General features: G+C 36.0%; 1 protein-coding gene across 8 annotated transcripts in view; it reads left to right on the forward strand.

Moving 5' to 3' along the window:
* The window catches only part of PATJ (PATJ crumbs cell polarity complex component), a 299,829-nt gene that overhangs the window by 151,247 nt on the left and 125,675 nt on the right, over positions 1-22,907 (forward strand). For all 8 annotated transcript variants that reach the window (XM_019731220.2, XM_074334813.1, XM_074334815.1 and 5 more), the window contains one exon: positions 16,247-16,443. In XM_019731220.2, coding sequence (XP_019586779.2) covers positions 16,247-16,443 — 197 coding nt within the window. The remainder of the gene's footprint in view (positions 1-16,246; positions 16,444-22,907) is intronic.

The raw sequence follows: 22,907 nt of genomic DNA on the forward strand, positions 1-22,907 counted from the left end.
TATTCCGAGTTTAGTTACACAACTAGCTACAAATGAGGCTGAGAAATCTTTTTTTTTTTTTTCTGGGAAGTCACATGCCCCGCTAAAAATGTTTGTATCTGGTACTCAAGAAGAAAGTTACGAGTAGAATGGGTATCAGAGAACAAATAAACAGGATTTCCAATGGTGGGTTTTTTTTTAATATTCTAGGAAATACGGAGAGAAGGTCATTAGCTAACAGAAGTAGCACTTTTCTTATAAAAGAAGGTATGCATTCATTCATTCCAAAAGTATTTATTGAGAGTTGTCCTGAGAGCCTAGTGTGGTTCTAGGTGTCAAGGGAGTCATTGGTGTAGAATGTGTGATAAAAGCTGTGAGAGCAGATGTGATCATCAGGGAGAGTGTATATAGGCCTAGCACAAAACCTCTGAGGAAGCTCAGAAGGAACCTCGGAGAGCAATGCTCAGACAGTGGAGAAGTGGAGCGTTCAACCTTAGGTAGGATGAGGAGCACCTGCTCTAATTTCTCAAGGGAGACTGAAGACCTGAGACCTGTCAGAGGCCCAGAGAGAGCCCAGGATCCTCAGCTTCTGCCCCGTCAGGCTTATAATTTATAACTTCTTTCCTCTTCAGTTATGGCCTTGACCATCATTGTACGTATATGTCATAAGTTGAAAACTTTGGAACTAAGAGTAAGGAAGAACCTATGGTATAATGTTTCCTCCACCCTAAGGTGAACATTTTCACATTTGTGGAATGAGACCAAAATACACTTTCTGTACAGTAGTTCAAGTACTTTGTTTAAGAAAAATAGAATAAAAAGTAGCATACATCATCCTTTTTTTTTATTTGTTTACTTACTTGTTTGTATTTATCTATCCAAACCAGAAAAAAGTGAAAACTTTGGCCTTTATAGTACTTTGATTCTCTTTGAGTCATTTTTAAAGTTTTATGATTTTAATTTGATGTTTATTCTAATAAAATGATTTCTAGAAAGTAATATTTTTTTTCTTTTTTGTTATCATTTGTATATGGAAAAACAATATATTAATAATTTCTTGCGTGTTCTTAACTATTCTTAAAATGGCCAGTTAAATTAAGATGTGATAGATTAACAGGTGAAAGCGTTCAGAGGATATTCTTTGACATATAGAAAAGATGTTTAAATTCTGCCTAATTTGTAATTTGAAAAGAAAATTTTTTAGGAGTTTGTAAGTTAGCTCTAAAAGTAAATCATGTATAAGTACCATACTTACATAATGTACTACCTGATTATTTGATTATATGTGCTTGGAATAGTATGTTTTCTAATATGCTTTTTCATTTTATAATTCATAAAAATTAAACGTTTTTAAGTTTTAAAAATGTTTAAAATTTTTATGAATAGGATTTTATATCTATGCCTGAAGTTTTAAAATGTGCTGTGTTGGTGATTTTTTTTTTTTTTTTTTTTTTGTCTGCCGCAAAATCTATGTTTACCTACCTCTTTGGAAGTTAACATTCCAGTGGTTTAAAATTTAGTTATATCTATATCCATATCGAGAGAGATATTAGGTTGGTGCAAAAGTAATTGCGGTTTTGCAGTTATTTTTAACCTTTTAAACTGCAATTATTTTTGCACCAACCTAATAGTATATATATATATATATATATATATATAATCCTTATGAAAGTTTTAACTTTCACTTATGACATCATTGTTCATTTGGATATCTTTGTAGATAAGTCATTCATTCTATTTTGCTGACAATCTGCCCCAATTCAGTGGCTTCCCGTTATAATTGCCTAAGGGTTCTCACGGTCTGGCCCCAGGGTCACTTTCCACAACTCTCCAGTGTTTTCCATGTCCCTTGCCTTCTGCGTTCCATCTACAGTGGCAGTTCCTCCAACATGCCATCCTGTACCTTGCCTTAGAATCTTTGCATGCACTTTCTCCCTGCCTGGTATTACTCTCTTTCAACCCTCTGAATTCAAAACCTGCTTCCTTAAGGAAGTCCCCCTGGATGTCCAGTTCAGAGACAGACACTTTTTGTACACACCCCTTGTGGTGCTTTTCCTTTATACTTTTTATCTGAGTTCATTTTATGATTAAAGATTAATTCTGTCTCTTTCACTAAGTGATAAGTTCCAGGGCCAGATGTCCATTGCCCACCAGCACCTAGCAACATGCTTGCCACGTGATACAGATCACTACAAACTTTTTTGAGTGCGTGAATGAGGAAGCATAACTTTCATTCTTTATACTTCATACTGGAGAGCTACACAAAGTTCACTCTCACATTACTGATCCTGATCAAGAAATATGTATAAACTTACTTCAGTGTTACCTTTGGAATTAAAGAAAAACTCTGTGGAGTAGTCAAAAGAGCCTTTGTGTGCAGAGTCAGAAGATCTGTATTCAAATTTCACCTCAGTCACTTTTAGTTGTGCAGTCTAAAGCAGGTCACTTAAACGTTCTGGGCTTGCATTTATCCATTTTCAGTATACATGGCTAATTCCTACCTTGAATGTGAGTATATGAAAGAGCCTAGTGCAGTGCCTAATATAACATTCATCCTCAATAGATGTTATTTGCATTTGAATATAATTATTGTCTTTAATATCTTCTGTGTTTATCTCATAACTGTTTTTGCTTTCTGAAAGCTAAAAGTTACGTAATTGTACAGTGAGCGCACTGATTCTCAAAGTGCAACCCTCACCCTCCCACAGCTCTGCATGTCAATCAAAGGAATATGTTTTATTTATAACTGGCAATTTGTACTTCTTAATCCCTTCTCCTTTTCACCCATTCCTCCAATCCCCACTTCCATCTGGCAACCATCAAAATGTCCTCATCTTTATTTTTGAATGGAAATCTGTTAGTACCATAGAATTCCATCACAATTTAAGCAAAGTGAATTGCTGGTAAGGGCAAACCTGAAAAAATATTGTCTCTTGTCCTTCTTGAAGCTGCAAATCAGGTGTTGTCGTTAACAGAGTGCTTACTATGTGCCAGATACCATTGTAGGTGTTGGAAATGCAAAATAAATGAGACAGAGATAGGTCTGGTTCTCAAGGAGCCCAGTCCTATGCAGAAGTTAGATAAATCAATCAGTTTTCACAGTAGACGAAGAGCTTTGATAGAGGAAGTCTCACAGGGTACCTTGGACTCTAAAGGACTCTGAATCCTGCCCAAGGAGTCATGAAACGCTTCTTTGAGCATTGTACAAAGTCACTAAGGCATGAAAAAACAAAGGAACTATGACATTATAATATGGCTAGATTGCATCATGCAAGAGAGCATGGCAGAAAATGGAGCTACAAAAGAAACATTTACCGACCACTTTTATGTGTCCCGTACAGAGTATTATGGACTTATAAGGCTATCAAAAATGTAAGGGATCATTTTATTTTTACTTAGCCATACTAAATTAAGACCTCTCCTTTTATTTAAAAAAATCTTGATATTTTTCTAAACATTTTTGTTTTACTAATTTTACTTTAAGTTGTCTTAAGAGTTGAAATTTCTGTTCAAGGAAATATACCTTTAACAAGCATTCACTACTGCTGTTTATAGTATTGACTTGACTACCCATTAGAAAAAAAAAGATAAAGTGTGCTGAATACAGTCTCATATTACCTTTTAAAGATACATGTAGTTTATAATTTATAAAAGTGACAGTGATTTATGTTAAAATATTGATTCTGCCCGTTACTAGCTAGTTTTCTTGGACAGTTCACTAATTCCTCCCAGCTTCAGCATTTCTTACTTCTAGAAAGGACTATTGAAGTATTAAATGAAATCATTTGTTTGAAGGTAACTGTCACTCCAGAGGCAGCATTTGTTATTGTTATAAATTTGAGTTCAGAAATGCCTATACGAGATTGTAGATCGTTTTCAACAGATGTTTTCTTACTTGCTGTCCTCCTCTGCTGCTACTTATGCCTTTCTATGTTGCTTGTTTCTTCCAGTTTCATCCCCTCTGATTCATCTTTTCTTTTATCTTGTGAGACCAGTTGTTCACTGATGTGCCAGATCCTGTCTAGGTTCGGACTGTCAGCTGCTTTCAGAGTATGATCAGTGTAAAAGACGAGACACAAATGAGAAAAGACTGGCTACAGTGCCCGAAGTAATTCCTTTTTCTTGTTATCATCTCAACTGCCAGAGAAAAAGCCAAAAAGATATTAAAACTCAAGGGTTAAAGTATTAAATGGTGCAAAATACCAACACTGGAGAGAAAACAAGTTATCTGTTCCTCTGTGGGAAGGAGATGAATGATGAGTTTTGTCAGTTTATGTTGACAGTCTTTGGTAGCTTTTCTGTATCTTTATCATTATATAATCATCTTAGCAACCAGGTTTTTTAGAACTTAATCTTTTTTGTTGACTTCTTTAAGTTTACAGGATAGATGTTTCCTTTCAGTAGCAGCTGTTCTACAGAATATAAATGTGGTTTGCTTCCTACTCTCAGTTGTCGTTTTCAGCAAGTGCAGATCTGGATCACATAACCTTAAATAGAATTTCAGGGGTTAACTTTTTTTTAATAGATTGTATTTTCTTTGTTCATTTCCTCCTTCCCTTCCTCCCTCCCTCCTTCCTTCCTTCTTTTGGTTAAAAACTATTGTGAATAGTGCTGCTATGAACATGTGTCTGCAAAAGTCTCTTCAAGGTCCTACTTTCAATTCTTTTGGTTATATTCCCAGAAGTGGAATTGCTGAATCATATGGTAATTCTTTTTTTAATTTTTTTGAGAAACTGTCATACTGTTTTCCATAGCAGCGGCACCATATTACATTACTACCAACAGTGGACAATGGGTCCAGTTTCTCTACAACTTCACCAGCACTTGTTGTTTTTTGTTTTGTTTTGTTTTTTATAGTAGCCATCTTAATGTGTGTGAAGTGGTATCTCATTGTGATTTTGATTTGTATTTCTCTGACGATGAGTGATGTTGACATCTTTTTGTGTGTTTATTGGCCATCTGTAGGTCTTCTTTGGAGAAATCTCTTTTTAAGCCCTTTGCCTATTTTTACTGTGTTTCCCCAAAAAATAAGACCTAGCTGGACAATCAGCTCTAATGTGTCTTTTGGAGCAAAAATTAACGTAAGACCCGGCATTATATATTATATTATATTATATTATACTCAGTTTTATAGTAAAATAAGACCAGGTCTTATATTAATTTTTGCTCCAAAAGGTGCATTACTGCTGATTGTCCAACTAAGTCTTATTTTCGGGGAAACACGATAATCAGGTACTTTGTTTTGTTGTTGAATTATAGGAATTCTTTAATATTCTGGATATTAATGCTATGTAATTAAAACTGGTTTATGTGTTACAACTGGAAGAGATAAGAAAGGAAAGCTTTGGCTGGTTCAGGTACATAAAGTGACTGTGTGCTAGGCATTAAGCTAAACACTTTATATTCTTTAATTCTGTCTTCTAAAATTCCTAGCACAGGAAAGGTTATTGTTCTTTGAAAGATGAGAGTGTGGAGTTAAGTAACTTGTAGGAGGTCAACAGATGCAATGTGGCACCAATAGAATTGGAATAGTAGTTCTTTTTCAATTCACTATGTATGTTTTAGTGAAGACCTTTCTGACTCTAAACCTCTTGTACTCTTTTCTAATTGAGTCTGGTTTAACATACCTAATGATAGTGTTTCTAATATAGACAAAACGTCTGAATTACCCAGAAAAGATGTTCTTCTCTGTTTAATCTTGGAGTCTTTTATTAAAAGTTAATTCTTAGGGGAAATAAAACTCTGTGTTAATTAGAAATTTTGACTAACTTAACCTGTTTCTTGACCAGTTCAGATACAGAAGAATTTGTAAGTTTGTGTTTCTATGACTTATTCATATATTTATGCTGCCCTACTCTGGGCCAGGAGCTCTGCCTACACAAAACAGAGGTCGTTTCTTCTCTCATGATAGTGGGGAACATGAGAAATAAATAACTGAAGACGACGACACAAAATACTGTCACATGTCAGCTAGAATCCCTGAACGTTACTCTGATGGTTATTGGAACTAATACATATGTGCAGGGCTCTGGACAAACATAGCCAGATGGTTTCCTGAGCAGGTATATAGAGGAAAGTTTGCTTCCAAAGTTATCAGTCACTAAAGGGACCAAGTAAACTTGGCAAATATCGTATTATGTTCCTTTTTCTACGTTCCCTTTAATTACTGGAAACTGCCATTGTCCCCCCCTCCAGAAAATATAATTAAACACCTTCATGCTGTCAGTGCCACTGCTGTTCTCCACGATCTGTTGCCAGCACGGGGCTTTCGTTGAGCATTACTGCGTGACGGGGTAATGACCAGGAAGCAAAATCAGCACGGCTCTAACACATTTCTACTATGCTATAACCACAATGAGCTTGCAACTCGATGCTTTCATGGTGATTAAAGAACCATATTCTCTAGTCTGCTGATATTTAAAATATACAGGTGATTTTAAAGAGTGTTTTACAAATTACATTGGGCTTTTTTCAAAACCAGAATGTTTTGACTGGTTTCTCTCAAGACTCAGTAAAAACCTGAGGTCAGTAATAGTCAAACACCTTTTTTTCCTGTTTTCAGGCATCTCTAAGGTCCATAAAGGCATTTTGATCTTGGATATGGAGTTACCTTAGGTTTTGTAGGCAGGATTATTCAGTGTCTATAAGAATTACATGGATATAGTTTTTAAAAAAAATAATATGGTGATTCCTTGGCTGCATCTCAAGAGTTCGATTTTATAGATATGACATGGAGCCCAGGCAACTGCATCTTAGACAGCACTACCTCTGCTGATCCATGGGCCACACTTTGGGAAACACTGGTTTGGGTATAATGGGGCGCTTACAGAAAGGCCTCACTGGACATATCCATGAAGACTGAAGGTGTGAGCCTATGTATTTGAACATGGGTGTAGATGTGACCATCTTCCCTAATTAGGGGGGATAAACTTTCCTCTCTCTGTATTAAACCAATTTATGTTTTAAGCCTATAGGTGGTCAGTGAATTTGTACTTTGTAGATAGATCATTTGCCAACTACATCTCCCCCAATGAATGATGACCTTACGCCACATCCTTCATCATCAGAGGAATTGGGCAGAATGGTCAGTTTCCTCCCAGCATGAAATAAAGAAAAAATTGGGATGAGATTTGTGAAAATGAGAGATAAAAATAGCCCACCTCTGACTTCAGCTTAGACCTGGCCTAATTGCCCTAATATGTGAGACTAAGAATAGTGAAACTGGCCTAATTAAGGAGGACTTTTGAATTTTATTCTGGGTTTTGCCATGGGTTTGCAATTAACCTCTATGGTTCTTGGTATCCTTTATTGTGAATGCTCTGGACCGGTTTCTTTCCCTCTCCAAACCAAATGGGATTAGGAATTTAGGTACTGATTTCCGAAGGTGAAGCTTTCCTAGTCTGCTGTTATGTGACTGAAAGATTCCAATCATATTTGGAATGTCTTAGACTGATAGTACCTAATTCAACCTTTTTTTTCCCTCTCTCTTTTAATTCACCATTATATCCTTAGCAAGTAGTCTAATGCCTGGCCCAGAGCAAGCATTCAGTATTTTTTTTAATGAATAAATAGAATGAAGTTAGCTATTACTCTTTTTGTCTGACTCCTTGAGTTCCTTTTTCTATTCCAACTGACCCATTAACCTATATTATATCCATTTCTTACCACTCTTGGTTGCATAGTAATGGTATCCTAAATGGTTGGGTTTCCTGTTCTCCCTTGAACCATCCTCCCCCCAGTTGAGTGCTCATTTATTGTCAAACACTGTTCAAAGTGTTTCATCCATCTCTGCATTACCTAGCAGCTGTTCCAGGCTTATCTTCCCCTTCATCCTTGAACTTCCGGTCAAATTCAGCAGCTCTGTGTTGTTGATACCGCAAAGCAGCTCATTCAAACTAAATTGTCACCTCTTTTTCCTTCACTCCTTGTCTCTAAGAATCAGACCTCAGTTTCCCTGTTATCCTTCCCCTTCCTTTACCCCAGACATCCGAGTAGTTCATAGGACTTATTGATTTTTTCTGTCAAATTGTTTTCTGCTACCACATGACAGCTTTGCCTCTCATTCTTTGTCCACCATTCTATTTGTATAGTATTCCTCTTGGTCTTCCTGTTTCCTCTTCTCCCCTCTGCAAGCCATCCTATGTGTATTGCTGCCACATTAAACGTCCAAAGGCTGGTTCTGGTGATTGCCTATGTGTTCCATGCCTCCCCCTAAATTGTAAATTCCAAAAGGACTATGCAGGTTTTAGACTTCCCTTCTGCCACTCTAGCAGATGTGAACATAGCATGCTTTTTAAAAATCTTCCTTGTGTGGTGGGTAAGCATATGGGATTTGGAATGAGATAGACACAAATCTGAGCCCCAGGTCTACCAATTACTAAATGTGAGTTTCGGCAAGTTCCATAACCTCCGTGAGCCTCAGTTTCATCATCTGTAAGACGGGATGATTTTATCTTGTAGGATTGGTAAGAGGGTTTTTTTTAGTTGTGACAATTTTCAAACATGAAGAGAACAGTCAGTGTATTCCCATCTATTATTCTCCCAGATTCAATAATTACAAAGGTTTTACTGTACTTGTTTCACCTATCCTTCATTTTCCTTTACTAAAATATTTTTAAACCATTTCCAGACATCATGTAATTTCACCCACACATGTGCATCTCTAAAAATATAACTACAATATCATTAATGTACCTAACACAATCATTCTTTGGTTTTATCTAATATATAACTCATAATCAAATTTTTTATTGTCTCCAAATGTGTTTTTATAGTCAGTCTTCACATTATTTTGTTAAGTCTCTTTTTAAAAAATAAGTTTATTGAACTATATACAAACAGAAAACTGTACTACACTTTGATAAATTTCCACCCACCATCCAGGATATAAAACAGAACATTACTACCACCTAGAAGTCACTTTGTGCTCCCTCTAATTCACTATTTCTTCCCTCTTTCTCAAAGGTCAATATTGTCTTGACTTCTAAAACGATAGATTAGCTTTACCTGTTTTTGAACTTGATAAAAATTGAATCATGTGTTATATACTTTTCTATCTTGTTTCACTCAACGGTACATTTCTAGTATTCAAACCATTACTAATGCTTCCTATCGCACTGGTTGTTTTTCATTGTTGAATAAGCTTCCATTGTATGAATATGTCACAATTTGTTTATCCATTCTACTGTAAATGGGCATCTTGAGGATTATATTTCATAACACCAAATATGCAAAGGGATCAGCATAGTGCCAATGAAAATTCAGTTAATATTAATACAGTATCTTGTGTTTAAAATTTGCTCACTGTATATTGATTTATTTAACTTTGATTCATCTAATGGGAATATTTTAGATTTTCATTATTAGTTGAGGCTTTTTTCCCTCACTCTGTAGTCTCTTAAGGAAGTAATCTTAATGATTTTTGTTCTAATCAGCTGCCTGAATTTGTCACTTTAAGTTTATGGTTGATTTTCTTTCCCATTCTTATATCTAATATGGATTGAATTTTTGTGAAAGAAAGGAAGGAAATTACTTAACTTCTCTTCCCCCCGCCCAAGTTTTGTATATAATACTTTTTTGTTTAATTCTGACTTTCTCCTAAGATCATGGACTCCATCTTTCTGGTTTCAAATCTCAATTTCACCATTCACTAGCTATGTTACTGCACAAGTTATCTACCTACTTTGTGCCTTAGCGTCCTCATCTGTAAAACTGGGAATAATACCAACCATGTGGAGTTTTTAACAAAGATTCAATGAATTAAACTGTAGTAAAGTGCTTACTTAGAACAATATCTAGCTGTTATTGTTATACTTAGCAGTAGTTCTCACATGTTTGTGTTTCAGTTAATCTCTACCTATAGGTCCTTAACCATATTATCAAATTTATACAGGCAAAAATATCTACTATATTAAGGAAGAAAGTTTATTTGTTGTCATGCCAAATGTAGCTTGTTTACACTGACATGTTTTCATTATTTTCTCTATTTGGGGTGAGCTTTCACTTGAGAGTTGCTCCTTACTACTAGAGTTCATATGCTGTTTTATGGTTTTCTTTCATATGTTTTTACTTTTTAAATCTACATGTCCTGATCTGATCAACTCTCAGAGAATTACAGTCGGTTACTGCATAAGAAAATTAGATTGAGGGGTTTATCATAACCTGGTTATTTAAAAGTGGGATTATTATATTGAATGTATAAGATAATGTATTGAAATATTTTTCTGTATTATTGTTTATTATTTGGATACACACCAGGTAACTAAATGCTTCTGGAATTGTATTGGGTCATTATTCCAGTGTGTTGAACATTTTCTATTAAAATACCGGGCAATGACTTGCATTAAGTTTCTTTCCTGGAAGAAAGGCTTTGTTACTTAGCAACACCTAATATCTTATGATGTTAGGAAAATACCCTGAGACCATACTGGAGAAATCTTATTGGCTTTCTTTGACAAGGAAAAGACATTGATGCTTTGATATAGAACTATGAGCAATTTGGGATTCCTTTCTTCAGATAACATTGTTATGAGGCTAGAAAATCCATGTTTAAAACAAGTGTGACTGTTCAGCTGAGTCAGAAAGACTCTTTCCAGTTTTTCTATGTTCATTCCGATGTATATAAGTAAAACCTGGTGCCAAAGGAAGTAGGTTACTGACATCCTCATTTCTGGATTTTATTTAGAAATAGAAGGGCATCTAGATTATTGGGGATAGGAACTACGGCCACTTGATTGCACACTGTGAAAGTCAATGAAAATCTGTATAAAAAATTGGCTGTTTATTACAGATATTCCCTGGAAATGCCAATAATGGGTATAGTTAGATCCTGGATCATTATAACACTTTTCATATTTTGTTGCTAAAAGCTAGTACTTATATAAGGGTGTGTGTGTGTGTGTGTGTGTGTGTGTGTGTGTGTATGTGTGTGCTTTGGATTTTTTCTCTTTAATTTTAGAAAAGACCCTCATTGGCTTCAAATAAATTAATATTTCTTTTTTTCCCCCACCCCTAAATTAATATTTCTTATTTCACTTTATAATGTACTTTTAGTGAAATTGCAATGTTTGAAGAAAACCATTCTCTTTATATTTAGTCTTCCCTCTTATCCCCGCCCCCACTACTGGTTGCCATGGAAACGACAGCCCTTAGAGCAAATGCCAGGCAGTGTGGGGTTACCCTGCCTGGAGCCACACGTTTGGTGCTGCAGGACAGTGTGTGCTGACTCAGCCGTTCCCAGGAGGAGCGCTACTGTGATTTCTTTCCTAAATTCTGAGTTAAAGTGGCGTGCGCTGTCATGATTATTCAAAGATGGGATTTCAGTTCTGCTTCCCCCGCCTCACACTTTGTTTTCCTTTTCTCCTTTTGAAATTCTAGTTCACCTTTTACTATACCTACAGAGTAGAAATCACTGGTAATGGAAATCACAGAAAATGTATGAGATCTGAGAGGGAGGGAGAGGCAGCTACATGTTGGGAAGGTTGGAGACAAAGGTAGAAAGATTGAGATTGAGATTCTAAAGTAGTCAATTGTATCGTTAAAACAAATTTCTTATTTAATCCTGAGCATGATTGTGGAGCCAGAAATAGTCACCATATTAGATTAGTTTTGTGAAAGGCCTATGTAAAGGCTGCCTTCAATTTTGTTACTGTGGTCTTTATGGTTGACTGTCGTGATCACTGTAGAAAAAAATTTTGCATTGCAGGGGAGATTATTTACAGACATATAGCTACACATGAAAATCATCTAAGGACCTTGTTTCAAAGAGAACTTGACCTGAAAACTCACTGGCTCAGAATCTCAGCTGGTGGAGCCCAGTCATGATTCTGTTTTATAGGCTCTAAGGATGATTTTCAGATAGCCAGCCTGGCAAATTATCTAAGGAGACTGGGCCTGGGAACCATTGTTTCAGCTCCCTTAAGGGAACCTCTTATTATCAAAAATTCTGCCAGTCTAAGTAATAGCTGTGGTGTGATGAAGAGAGCAGGGTCAGTAGACCTGGCCCAAGCACTAGCCAAATCACCTTACCTCTCTGAGTATCAATACACTAACCCGCAAATGGAGGTGTGTGCAAAGGTGTGGGGAGGATTCAATGACATGAGAAGCTATGAAATGTTTCTTTTATGTAAAGAGGTAATATGATAATGTGAGGATTCTTAAGATAACTTCTTTAACTGAGGGAGAACTTGAAGTCATTTTTATTTTTCAAAATGCTGTTGGAGAAATTTAACATGATTTGGTAAAGAAGGACTTGAACTATAGTATGTGAACAGAGCATTTGGCATTTTTATTGTCTTATTACTCTTCCTGTTTTATGATGCACTGAAAAATGATAAACCTTTTTGCTTTCAAGTTTCTTCAGTTTATTTAATAGTCCGTTTCAAAAGATAATGTACACATAGTAATTTGTTTTTCCAGTAGTCCTAATGGATTTCGTTACTTTTGAATACAAATCTAAAGAAGAAACCATTCTTTTCTACTTCTTATAACTGGAAGAGTGCATTGTCTTTGAAAACATTTTATGTGTCTAATGCGTTTAGGCCTCAATCACTTTTTTGTTGCATTGTTTGGGGCATTGGCTCAACAGTATGGCATAGCAATTGAAGAAGACCTTGGAAACCATTTGTTCATGCTTTCAACAAGCATACATGGCACATATTATTCACCTAGAAGATGCTAAGCATTGTTTTAGATGCAGAAGACAGCAGTGAGCTGGATATACAAGGAACCTCATGGTGTTTATGTTCTAGGATAGAGAGTAGAAAGAAATAAGAAATCTGAAAAGATATTTTAAGATAGTACTGTGAAGACAGACAGACAAAACTGAGTTCATATCCTTATTATATAAGTTACTAGCTGGGTGATCTTTGGCAAGTTATTCAATTACCATCAGAGATGTTATTTCTCACTTCTAGAATGCAGAGATGACAATTCTTACTTGATAGGGTGGTTTTTAGCATGAAAAGAAAAAAATTTATTGAAAGATTTAGCATAGTTTCTGCAACTTAGCAAGTCTCCAATAAATTAAAATAATTTCTTAATGCGTTCAAGCATGCTCAACTCTTCATGGTTCTAGGATTTGCTTTTTTGCTGAGCTTTATCCTGTTGAGCTTACCCCCTTCTCCCATAAATAATAATAATGATGATGACAACATCTAGGAAAACTGAGTAAGTCATTCGTTAGTGTTTAGGCAAATAAAGTTGTAAGAAGGTGGATGCTGGATTATTAGAAATGTCAACTAATGAAGTTTTTGGCATTATGCATAGAAGGTACATCTGACCAACAAATTGAAAGTAGCTAGAAAATCTATAATGTTCAGTGTAGTTTGCAAATATTAGCTGGTTTTCCTGACAAATCAGTAAAATAGATTGGTGATTTCAGCTGCTGATATTTTTATTATAGCTCTTATCTCTCTAAATTATAGTTAGTCTTATGTATGCTTGTCTCCAATGATAGATTTTAAGGTCCTTGAAAATATATTCCATAGTATGCCCTTTGTGTCACAAGCCTGATATGAATTTAGATTCGACCAATATTTGTCAATTTAAAAAAATGGGATTTAGTAGTATCATAACAAACATTGGTCAGAAAAATAGTGCTGCTGATTTCAAAAATTTAGGATAATAAACCTATAAATTAGTCTTTTGGTGGGATATTGATAAGGGAACTAATTTTTCAAGGGTGTTTAAAGCCTATGGATAGGTTTGTTTTTGTTTTTTAATTGTGGTAAAATATACACAACAAAGTTAGCATTTTAGCCATTTTTAAGTTTGACATCTAGAATTATGATTTTTTTTATTCAGTGTGACTACTGTATTTCTTAATTTCCTTAATTGTTTCCCTTTTAAATCTTGGGCGTTTTACTAACATTAATTTATTTCTAAACACAGGGAGTTTTAAAGCTATCTTTTTGTTTTGAACTTAAAATTTTAAAAATAATTTTACTGCATTATATTCGGAGACACAGACTATGTGATATTGATTCTTTGGGAGTTATCAAAGTTGCTTTTATGACCTAATGCACAACCTGTTTTTGTGTGTTCTGCCTCCTCCATATGTGTAGTTTCTGTCATATGTAAAGTTTTTTTATATCTAATACCTTGAGCTTATTGTGTTGTTAAAGTCTTCAGTATCTTTTTAAAAAATATATTTTTCTGCTTTATCATTTTCAGAGAGGAATGTGTTAAAAATTTTCTTTTATCTTGTTTGCTCAGCTGTGATATCATTTCTTAACTGCCGTACCCTGTAAATCCAATAAACAAAGAAGATGAAAACATCACTACTTTGCTTGAATCTGGGACAGAGGTCTTAAGTAGAGTGTCCTCTTAGGGCTCCATCCCTGGGGGACCCGAGGGCACCTCTGCAGAATTCCTAAATTGGGAAATAATCTATCAATTAACCTTTTAACGTTACACTTATTTCTTATCACCCATCCACTAACCCAAAGAATTTTCAATTCTCAGCCAAACAGGCTCGCATTCTCCTCTTATCCCATCTGCATATATGCTTTTCCACTTGCCATTCCACCTACCAGGATCCCTCTTCACATAACCAAATTCTACACTTTAAGCAAAACCCTTCTCAAATTCTACTTCCATGAAATCCCTCCTAGCCATCTCAGTTCTTAGAACCCTAAAAGCAATTATTGCTAGCACAATTAATTTAGTATTTATACACTGACCTAATTCACTAATAAATTAGTCTTTATTCAGTGCCCAGCACTTGCGGTGGTTGGAATTTCTATTTAAATAATTGTAGTTATTTAATATTTATTTGCTTCCCCGATTTTACTGTGTGAGTATCTTGAGGGTAACACATGTGTGTCTCTGTTTATTAAAGTCCCCACATAGTGTCTTTTTCTTGGTATTGAGCAAGAAAAATAGTTTTGAGTTTATTTACTTGACTATTAATATGACCTATTTTTTTCCTACATAGAGGACCATTTTGCTATAGTACAAGTCCTTTATTTTACTGTATTTTGTTAAGTTGTCAAGTGTAAATTTACGCTCTTATAAAGCAGTGTTTGTTAAGTCTAGTTAAGCCTGATACATTGAACTAGGCTGTCTTCCCACCTCCTCCTCCTCCTTAAGATAATTATTTGAGTTAAGCTTTCAGTTTACAAGTTTTCCTCCTAAGGACAGTGAACATAATATAAGTGGAGCATTACGCTAAACATAGAGTTTCAGTACAGTCACAATCTACTATTCTACAGTCTGTTATTCTGCTGCTGAGATCATTGTGTCACAACCACAGCGGTAGACATCAAATCTTTTCACCCTGGCAGCACAACTGGCCTGTGAACTGGTGCTGTGTGGGGTACGTGTTTAAAGCACTCTCACTTCCCACAGTGATCTGCTAATGTGATTTTGTCACACAGAACCAACACAAATGAAGCATAGTCAGCCAAATCCTAAAAGAGGTCATTTAGACCATAAAATGGAGGTAGCAAGTAAGATTGAAGATTGAATAAGAGAATTATAGAATATTTATAATCCATAAACCATTACGTTTTTTTAATGTGTATTTTAGTTCATTTTTCCACCATTCATGAAGTGGATAATCCAATGCCCATTTTACAGGTGAAGTAGAATTCCATAGAGATAAACTAATGTATTAATTCCTGGATGTTGAGTAAGTGGTAAATTTGCAGATTGAATTCAGAACTGACAGCTAAACCAATACTCTTAATTCCTCCTGTTTTTACTCATATACATCCCATTATTATTCTGTATCCTTTGTATACTTAAAATAAATATAATTATTTGGAATTAATTGTTAATTTTCTTTCCTGCTGGACTGCAAGTCTGTGAGAATAGGAAAACCATGTCTGTTTTGTTCAGCACGATATCTTGAAAACCAAACACCTTACTTGGCACAAAGCTGGTACTTAGTAAATATCCTTTGTTTACCCTCACCCCCAACTTTTTTCTTTTCTCTTTGAGGGGATACAGGGAGGCCAAGATTTCCACCACATTGTTTTTGACTGTCTTAGGTAAGAAAATAATGCATGGAAAGTCTAGGTCAGTGTTTCCCTGAACAATCAGGAAAGGTTTTCTGGGTGAACTAACCATAGATAAAGATAAAATAATTCTTAACCATAACCTGTACATAAGGCTATGAATGACCTTGAGCACTTCATTCTCAAAAAAGGAACCATTCTTTGTAGAGGGATCACAGTAAGGATGGGGAAATGCTGACATCTCTGTAATATAGATTCAACTGCTCTATTCAATTTCCTTTTTACCTCTTTTTTTTTTTTTTCAATAGAAAAAATCAAGCAAAGGTATGCAGATCTGCCTGGAGAATTGCACATTATTGAACTTGAAAAGGATAAGAATGGACTTGGACTCAGCCTCGCTGGTAATAAAGACAGGTCACGCATGAGCATATTTGTGGTGGGAATCAACCCAGAAGGACCTGCTGCCATGGATGGACGAATGCGTATAGGAGATGAGCTGTTAGAGGTGAGGGGCATATATTTTTTTATTTCTCTTTTGGTGAGGCGAAGGGGTGCACAGGATAGTGTATGGTAAAATAAGGTGAAGAGGAAGAATGGTAACCATTTTTTTTTCAACTATTTAAAATCATTTTTCAAAGCAAGGAAAACATATTGTTGCTAGCACATGTCATTTGCTGCTTGAGTAAAACCTAATCTCTCAAAATAATTTAGGAGCCCTTAAATAAAATCTCATGGAAATATATTAAAAGAGTAAGCCATGTTTTTAATATCAATTCAAAAAAGTTCAAACCTAATGTGTTAATGTATTAATCAAACATTGTTAATATTTATTAAAATTCTCTTTGAGTTTTGAATTAACCATAAGTATGACATTTGCTTTTGTGGTTGTTATTTAGTTTTGGGGGACGGTGTTAGAGCTAATGAAAGCTTGGGATCTGATTGGCAGGGAATGGTTAGTATATGTGACGCTAGTGATGTGGGTTAAGGCCCCATAGATTCCTTATTTAGGAACAGAGTAGAGATAAGAGAAGCTAAGGAGATGACTAATCCTCTGCTAATTACTATCGATAAACTAAACGGTTATTCTTATTTCCCTAAACTTAAAGTCAGGGTTGCTGTTCTGAGTTTATTTTAGTTTGATATTCATTTGCTTGTTCAATCACTCATTCATTCAGCTAATTTTTGAGTATCTCTTAGGACCGGACACAGAAAAAGAGATGAATATATCCAATCCCTTCATTCAAATATTTCAGTCTAGAAGAAGTAGGCACGACAAAATCATTGTACAACAAAATGTGCTATAATAGTACTAACAACAGCAGCTAGTAGATACTCAGTATCAGACCCAGCAACCTCTTTTACTGGTGAGGTGACAAAGTAAAGGATGGTGTTGGGATTCAATATCAGGCAGTTTGACTTCTTTGCTCTTCGTTAACCAGTGTGCGCTCTAAGACTTCTTGGATAAAATGCTCCAACACTTGAACATTAAGGGGAACCAAATCACGGAGGCACCAAATGTCAGACTGCTTACTTAAAATGAGGGCTTACTGATTTTGCATTTTATGATTTCCTCTTAAGACTGACTCAGAATAGAATTCACAGTCTTGAATAATTTCATTGCCTAATAATATCTATAGCCAAAGCTGGTCAGATACAACTGTGAGACCATTAGTATCACCTCTTTCTTTTAAGCCCCAATAGTTTCTCTTCATCTAGAACCTATTTCCACAAAGAAGTCACTTCTGGAATTACTTTTCTTGTTCTTTTGTGATATAGCTTTATGTAAGGGACCCATATTGGGTAGCAGCACTGAGTAACATAATCATTAAATTAATAAAAACCAAAGGTGATAGTATGGAACTAATATAATTCATTGCTTCAAGTTTATTACCTTTGGCTGATATTTAGAGATCTCTTCAGAGATGAGACTAAAGTGATGATGGTAATAATAATGAAATCAAAAGCTAATTTACTGGAACTCTACCTTTGCACTCACACATTTATAGTCAATATTCCTAAGAGCGCTATGTGGTAAGTACTATTATTAGCCCCATTTTATGGATAACAAAATTGCATACGTTACTTGCCTAATACTACACTACTAGGTTTCAGTAAGAACCCAGGCTTGCCAGACTCCAAGATCCATGCTGTAACCACTGAAGTATGCTGTGTTCCCCATGGTACTTCAACCAAACCCCATGTGTTTAAATCCATGAGAATTTTGATTTATGATGCTCTGTCTAATCTTTAGGGAATCGTGTATATTAAGTCATTTTGTTGTGTTATACATACCTAGAAACAGATTTCCTATCTTGTATGGTATATGGAAATGTTCCAAAGGCTATAACTTGTAACATGTTCTAGTTCTATTCTCTCTACCTTATTAAAACTCAAGATGGAATGGCCTCTGGGATCCAGACCAACAGGGGCACTGGTATTTTATTTCTCTGCTGACATTTTATTCAATATGGGTAGTAAATGACCTGTGGCTGCAGAGTAATGAAAGTGTTGTACAGGCCATACACAGAAGTCAGCACTGCCGAGGGCAATGAGCCCTGGACTTAGAAGACCTACTGTAACTTACCCCAATTCTCTCAATTGGTTATTAGCTGCATTTTATGTTGTTTTGTTTTGTTTATGAGATGCATTAACATAGTGCATGGCACATGCGACTGTTAATGAGCTCACATTTGCTCCCTCACAGACAGAAATTTCAGATACCTGTTTTCTAGGCTAGAGGTTAGAAGAGCTCTCCTGGGTGAAGAAGAATATTAACAAATTGCCATATTGGACCCTTCCTATTCCTTCCTTTGACTTTCTGAACTTGGCCCTTTTGTTGCTACTCAGCAACTTTATCTTCATTCAGAGATAGAAAGAGGAAGAAGATTAAACCTGTCAATAAGTTAATGCCCGTCCCCTCCCACTGGTTCCCTTGTTTAACAAGAAAATAAATAAAAATACATTTGAACACAGATTCTAGAGTCACATGTGTTTGGCTAGTTCCTTATCTACTCTCACCCTCAGTTGCCTCCTTTATTGAATGGAAATTGTTTATTCATTCAGCAAGTATTGTACTGTGCATCTGTCATTTGGAGGCAGCACATGAAAGGTGTTGATTTTTACAGTGATGACCAAAATCAATGGTAACTGTTCTCATAGAGCTTACACTCTAGTGATTATATAGCATCAACCTCAAAGGGAGTTATGAGAATTAATGAGAACATAATGTCAAGTTTTGCCACAGTGTCTGGCACATAATAAGACCTTAATACATTTCAGCTGATATTATTTATAACATAACACTTTTGCATGGATTTATGTATTTCAGTTTGTTTATATTAATACGTTTGTCTCTGAAAGTATGTCCCAGAGGACAACCGTCTTCTTACTCCTCAATAACTCAGTGCAGCATCTTGAAAAGCTGAGAGAATGTGAAATTGCACATACTGGATTCTTAAGGAGTTACAACCCATCTTCTCATGTGACTTTTGGCTCCGGGTCAGGAATGACGGGAAAAAAAAACTCCTGTGGGAACCATTTCCCTGTTTCTTCTCATTGCTGCGAAAAAATTTCAGTCATGTCTCTATGACATGTGAGGAATTTGTATATGACGTGATATTAAATCCAGTGTGCTTTTGAACCTGAGAAGAAGAAATTAATTCAACGATGAATGCCAGGAAGCGAAAGCCAGTGTTATAATAGGTGTTCTTTGGATATTGCCGTGTATTAGATGGTAGAAGGACAGTGCATTATGTCGCAGGAATTTACAGTGGGCTTTTAGATTATACTTACAAGATTTCCAGATGAGAGCACGTCCGTGTATTTGCTTACCCACCCACATTCCGTTTATTCTTGTGGTTTCTCCAATTGAAGTAAAATTGTGCGCGTCTTGATTACTTTTACAACTCCATCATTTGCTCATATTATTTCTCATTATTGCTTTGCTGTTATAGTTATGTTGTTACTTTGCTCACAGCCTCCTCTTATTTATAGTTGATCTGACTTCTGTTAAGCCCCAAGCTAAGGCTAATTTATAGGAAGTAGAATATTCGAACATACCTTGTGGCCTCTTTGAAGTCAGAAACTCAGCATCTCTCCTAGAGCCCTGTGACTGACTTTTGGCCCGACATTCGCCAGCAGTTTTGTTGCTGTGGGGCTGCATTGTTACAGTGGAAGAGCAGTCAGCAAGTTCTGTCGATCGATGGCCCAATTCATGTATAAAAGAAATCTTACGTTAAGCCCCCAGAAGACAATGTGATTAAATCTCAGCTTCTTTGCCCTTTACTGCGAGATGCTAGTGTGGGGAGTTCTGAATTAATTTCAAAAGATGTTAGCATATAATTACCATGTAGACTGGAATGAGACTTGCACTAGAGTATTGGCTTTCCCTAAGCAATTAGTCCCAGAAAACACACAGGCCTGGGCATGGTGCTGTCATATGAATGGGGGATTTATTTGTAATCCTCCCTACAGTGCAAGTGTGGGAAGAGAGAGCTGTTAGTGCTTTGCGGGGAATTGCAGTGATTTGTCAGGTTACAGAAGCAGCCAGAAGGAACAGTGTGGGTGGTACAAGAAGTGCACAACTGATGGGGCTAGCATGGAGAGCTGTGTCATGTCTGGCTCCCACGTCCTTCAAGAAAGAGGAAGTACATTCCTTTTGTAACATTTACTTGCATGACAGCCAAAACTAAATCTTGTTATTTTGCGTGTGTACTCCTTTAGGAGGTCAGACAATTAAGTTCGCGAACTCATCCTAGAAAAACTGCTATACTCCTCATTGCTGAATATCACTATGGTCACCTTCGAAGTACTCCCCTTGGGAAGCTATGGACTGATGCCGGTGCCTAGTCCACCCTTCAAAGCAGTTTTGGAACTCTTTCTGGAATGGCCATCAGAACTGTCATTGTATTACCCTTGCTGTCCTGAATGTCATCAAAATGTCTTCCTTTCCATATTTCCCTTATCTTCAGGTAAAGAAAGAAGTCATTGGGGGCCAGATCAGGTGAGTCAGGAGGGTGTTCCAATCCAGTTATTTGTTTACTGGCTAAAAACTCCCTCACAGACAGTGCCGTGTGAGCTGGTGCATTGTCGTGATACAAGAGCCATGAATTGTTGGCGAAAAGTTCAGGTCATCTAACTTTTTCACGCAGACTTTTCAGCACTTCCAAAGAGTAAACTTGGTTAACTGTTTGTCCAGTTGGTACAAATTCATAATGAACAATCCCTCTGATATAAAAAAAAGGTTAGCAACTGTGTTGCAACAAGTTCGCGAACTTAATTGTCAGGCCTCTGTATGTTTATTTAAGAACCCATTAAAAGTAAAAAACATGAATATTTCCCATATTTGCCAAGGGTAAAGACACACAAATACAGGTAAACTCAGATATCATTGTCTAGTAGTATTTATTTAAAAAAAGAAATTGAAACCATAAAAGTTCAATGACTGATACCAGTCCACGTAGCTGCTGCATGACAAGACTCGTGCCTGATGGCCTTTCCCACCACAGTCCCAGCAGTTGATCTTTCACTCTCTGTTTGTTGCCAGTGAATAATTTTTGAAAGCTTTTGGAAGACTTAGATGTGATTTAGGAGCATAGTACAAGTAAATAAATCACTATCTTTTGTGCATCCATAGATAACATGCTTTCTAATTCATAGTCAAAAGCTTCTGTCACCTTAGATTGACTCTTTTAGATTATTATCATACATGGATGTAGTTTTATAAAGTGTACTTCTTAAAAAATAGTAATGCCCTAAGAGACTTCATGCAATAAAATATCCCATTGTAGAAACACTAGTTTAAGGAGCAGAAAGCAACAGATTTCAAAATTGCAATAAAATTATTTTTCCTACAGTTTTGTTAACATAATAGGTTTATAATAGCTAAAAATGCAAAAATAAATTGACCAATTTTTTTATTGTGGCATTGGTTTCAAGAGTGTCAAAATACATCACATTTCACACTTGAAATACGTGATTTATTGTATATCTACTATATATCAATAAAGCAGTTAAAATATTAGTTGATCACACCTGACAAAAATAAATATTATAAGCAGGTCCTGAATATGACCTTCCCATATGCAAAGCTAAATTCACCCCATTTTGTGACTCTTAAAATAGTCTACAGCCTAATTCACATCTTGGAAAGTCAACAGAAGAATGTGGTGCTGGTTGAGTGGTTGGTGCCACACACGAAACACCCATGGGACCTACACTGTGTGTGCAACGTTTTTCCTTTCTTCAAAGTGCAGTCCCCCTGGTCATTACAGCATTGTAACCAATAGCTATCTGTGTCTTACTAAAGCATCTTCCTTATGTAATCCATTGTATTTTGTCCAATTTCAGTTACAAAAGTATGTACTCACTAAGAGAACGTTTGGGAGTAGGGGAGCTGTATTGGCAATTGAGCTAACATTGACATAATTTGTAAGGCAGTGCTAAATTTTTTCCATGTGCTCTCAACTTTTACAACAACCCAATGAAAGGTGGTGCCATTTTAATCCCTATATTACAGATAAGGAAACTGAGACACAAAGGGGTAGAATCAACATTCAAACACTAGCTTTTCTGACTCTATGGGCTTTGCTCTGAAGTAATTGAGTGCTGGATTAATAATGATTCTAGAAGGTAATAAGTGGATTTCTTGTCCTTTTGTAGTTTTGGTAGATTCCTGTTAATGCAGTTAATCCAGAAGAAGTTTAAACTATCTGAGGTAGTTTCTCACGGTACAACACCATGCTACTCTTTTTATCTTCTTAAAATTTAATTTCACTTTGAATTCTTTAAAAGAATGCAGTCAGTGAAATTATACCTCTCTCTCAAGAACCAGAGAAGTAAAATAATCTTTTCTTGAGGTTGTTCTTGCCCTCTGAACTTCACAATTTAAGAAATTTCCCCTCAGTACCACTATAGAGCTAAGGTTTTATTTTCAGGCTGCAGGAAATACTATGTAAGAAGACCTAGCCA

The sequence above is a fragment of the Rhinolophus sinicus genome, linkage group LG06, assembly GCF_036562045.2.
Source record: "Rhinolophus sinicus isolate RSC01 linkage group LG06, ASM3656204v1, whole genome shotgun sequence".
In the NCBI taxonomy this organism is placed as follows: domain Eukaryota; kingdom Metazoa; phylum Chordata; class Mammalia; order Chiroptera; family Rhinolophidae; genus Rhinolophus; species Rhinolophus sinicus.